Raw genomic sequence first — 3,289 nt, forward strand, 5'->3', positions numbered from 1 at the left:
GTTCTTGTAGACAGCGCGACTGTAGGGAATGAAACACATTCCCAGCTGGAGGTGGCGGGCCAGGCGGCAGTAGGCAGCAAGTGCCAGGACCAGCAGAGGGGTGAGCAGCAGAAATCCCACAACCAGCAGAGCCACGCAGCCGGCTTCATCCAGGATGTCTGAGCAATACAGATATGTGCCATGGGGCTGCACCTGGAGAGCAAGAGGATGAGGAAACGGATGAGTAATGGGGCACGGATGCAAAAATGAAGAAGTATGGGGGAGGCACACACACACACAAACACAAACACACGCACACAAAACTAACCTCTAGTTTTTCAGTATGTTCACAGGCGAAAAGTGAGTAATTAAGTATAATCAATACGCACAACATATGCAGGATTTTTGAGTGTGCTGATGGGGTACACACTACTGTCCTATAAAGCACTAAGGAAATGACACATTTAATTTATGTTGTATGGACTTGGACACAGCAACAGTGTGACCCATTCAATCTGTAGCCTCTCACACTTCTGTCAGTCAAAAAAAAAAAAAAGTTTCCATAGAGGATTGTTACCGTGGGGTGGCAGAGGAAGCCAAATACGATCATGACAAGAGCAGGGGTGAGGATGGTGCCAAAAATGACGCTGGCCAGCCCGCCATTGATCAGTGCTATGATCAGATTCTGTGCAGTGACCAGCACAGAGCATGCCCAGCAGTCCAGAGAGCCCCTTAACTCCAGAGGGGTGTCAGGCGCTTCGCTACCACCGAGAGAGTATGGAGGGGGCACCACGACTCCAGACCCCACTCTGGAGGGGGAGCCCTGCTCAGTTACGGTCTTTTCCAGCGTTCCGTTCCGTGACAGACTCATCTTTCCTTGTGGTCTCTGCTGCAGGAAAGAAAAACAGTTTTAGGTCATAACTTGATGTAATTATTGAATCTATTAATCTGCTATTGTTCTTAATTTCGGTGGCTTTAATGCCACCCTGCTGTTAGGTCTAAAAGTTTATAATTGGGGAAAATTACAATATCACAATATTGGTATGATGTGTGCAAAGTCTTTTATGCATCAGCACATTTTTCTGTTGCACCAATTCCTTCTCTTCCCTCTACGCCCTAAATTCTTCAGTACATCCACTAAAATCATGGAAAGTCAAAAGAATGTTAATCCATTTAGTAATGGGTTCCTTAAATAATGTTGTGAAAGGTGTGGAAAGCCAACACAGATAACTGCACAGCTCTAAGTGTGAGGAAATGGGGCTCCACTGACCCCACCTCCAAACTCTAGGATAATCACGACCCAGAACAATGAGCCGGGAACAGCTGCAAAACTGAAAAATCCCACTAATCACTAATGGTAGTGTCAGAAAAAAACCTGTTATAACTTTCATTTTCAAAGAACAAATAATGTGCTCCAACTTTCTTTTTTTTTAACACATCAATGGTAGAGTGTATGCTTTTATTTCCACATCTTGTTTCACTTTTATTTTGTAAACTCAGTGATGAAAAAATGATATGGGCATGTTCCATTTCCCTCTGTTCTTGAGTGTGTTAGCAGCTACTGTTATTATGACAAGTACCATGGAACACATGGGTTTAACAAGCAATATTTCATCATCTGTCAGCATCATTTAGGTAAATTCAAATATTCAGCAATATTTACAGTTCACTAAATTCATAAGATCCATTGTCAGCTCATTTGTTTGTCATGCTGCATAAAGGGAAAATCTACAATAAAACTGGATTCATGCACATTGTATGATTTTAGACCCTCTTTTGTTTTTTGAATTAATGTCATGTTTTTTTAGATTGTATAAATAGCAATAACAATAATTTGATCTTATTTTAAGGGTCTCCTCCTCTTTTCAGATACTTTTATATGATTCTCCAACAAGCCTGAAGAACATGAAGAACATTTTTGAAGTGCTTTCTATTTTTGTGAGAATAGCAAAGTCTGCTTTCATTTCAATCATGCAGCAGCTCAAACACTGGCCTTCTTACTTTTAGATTGATCAACTTCAGATATCAAAACTAACTCTCCAGAATCACAGGAATAACATTACTGAGGAAACATATTCAGGATGTTTCTTTAGAACGATGTACTGTGGACATTAAAGTAAACTGAGCCCTTTTGTTAGGAGCAGGATTAGCATTTTTCGTTTTTTTTCAACATGTGATTATTAAAATAAAGAAATGGTGACATCGTTTGTTGTACTCACTTTGTTGTAACCTGAGGATGTGTCCTCCTGCAGCTCTATGGTGGCAGCAGATGATGAGACTTTGAAAGACTTTACCGGTGAGTGGTCAGAGACAAAGAGAATTTCAAGAATTTCCTCCTGATGTATGTCTTCTCTGTTTGAAAATCCAGATCTTGAGAGTGGGACCCGAGCGAAGTTTCTACTAAACTAAATCTAAAATCCGTTTCTGTGCTGGCCTATTTCCAAAAATATCCACAGATATTTGCTCACTTTTATGAATCCAAACTTCTCCTTGAGACCTCCTGTGAAAAAAAAGCTCTGCAGACTTGAGGCAAATTCAGCTTTCCCACTGGCTTCAGCGCTTCCTTCCCTGACATTCTGCTTCCTCACTCCGACTCCAGTTTGAGATATGATTGAATGCGTGAGTGGTTACGAGTATACGCATGTGTGTGTGTGTGTGTGTGTGAGTGTGTGAGAGCGTATCCTGTGTTGCCTTTAATGTGGACGCACAGAAAGAAGGCTGGGCTGTGTTAAAGGCTGCTGTTAGCGTCTGGGCAGGGGAGCAGTGGAGGGGTTTGTGTGATAACCCCTGGAACCAGGGGGAGGGAGGAAGAGTGTTTATTTGGATAGATTAGAGGAGGCAGGGTATGCTGCCCAATCCTCAACACACTTTACACCCTCACTGAGCACTTTCTCTACTCCACTGTCAAGTACTGATAAGGTGGGTTTCAAAATTATAAACAACTGAAATGGTTTTATGTTGCTGTTCAAGCACAAATAGAAACTCACACTAACTGTTAGTAACCCCATTTTTTTGGATTTTAGACTGGCATGTTACATAAGATGTAGGCCATGCTACACTGCAGTATACTATACTGCACTACGAATGTGAGGGTGTGGACAATGATACAGCACCACTCAACTACTGCAAAAGCACAGAGCTCTGAAATAAGAAGGTAAAGGGAAAGCCAGAGTTGCTTAAGATTGGTCCCTTGACCTTTTGATGGAAAACAGAGCTCTTCTTTCAGAAAACATAAGGAAATGAGGATTGTGGGGGTTGGGGAGTGTATGCGTGTGTGTGGTATAGTATACTGCAGTGTAGCATAAGAGGG

At 41.9% G+C, this 3,289-nt stretch overlaps 1 protein-coding gene across 1 annotated transcript; it reads right to left on the reverse strand.

The window, feature by feature from the left end:
• Positions 1 to 3: 3 nt before the first annotated feature.
• LOC116379998 (transmembrane protein 88-like) lies at positions 4 to 2,726 on the reverse strand (the record flags this gene model as incomplete). Its single annotated transcript, XM_031841952.1, has 3 exons — positions 2,199 to 2,726; positions 557 to 868; positions 4 to 192 (listed from the first exon to the last, which is right to left on the reverse strand). Coding segments are annotated over exons 2-3 (483 nt in total), but the record flags the coding sequence as incomplete, so codon positions are not given.
• Between the last annotated feature and the right edge of the window lie 563 nt (positions 2,727 to 3,289).

The sequence above is a fragment of the Anarrhichthys ocellatus genome, unplaced genomic scaffold (genome assembly GCF_004355925.1).
Source record: "Anarrhichthys ocellatus isolate YVR2014 unplaced genomic scaffold, GSC_Weel_1.0 scaffold5773, whole genome shotgun sequence".
NCBI classification, from domain to species: Eukaryota; Metazoa; Chordata; class Actinopteri; order Perciformes; family Anarhichadidae; genus Anarrhichthys; species Anarrhichthys ocellatus.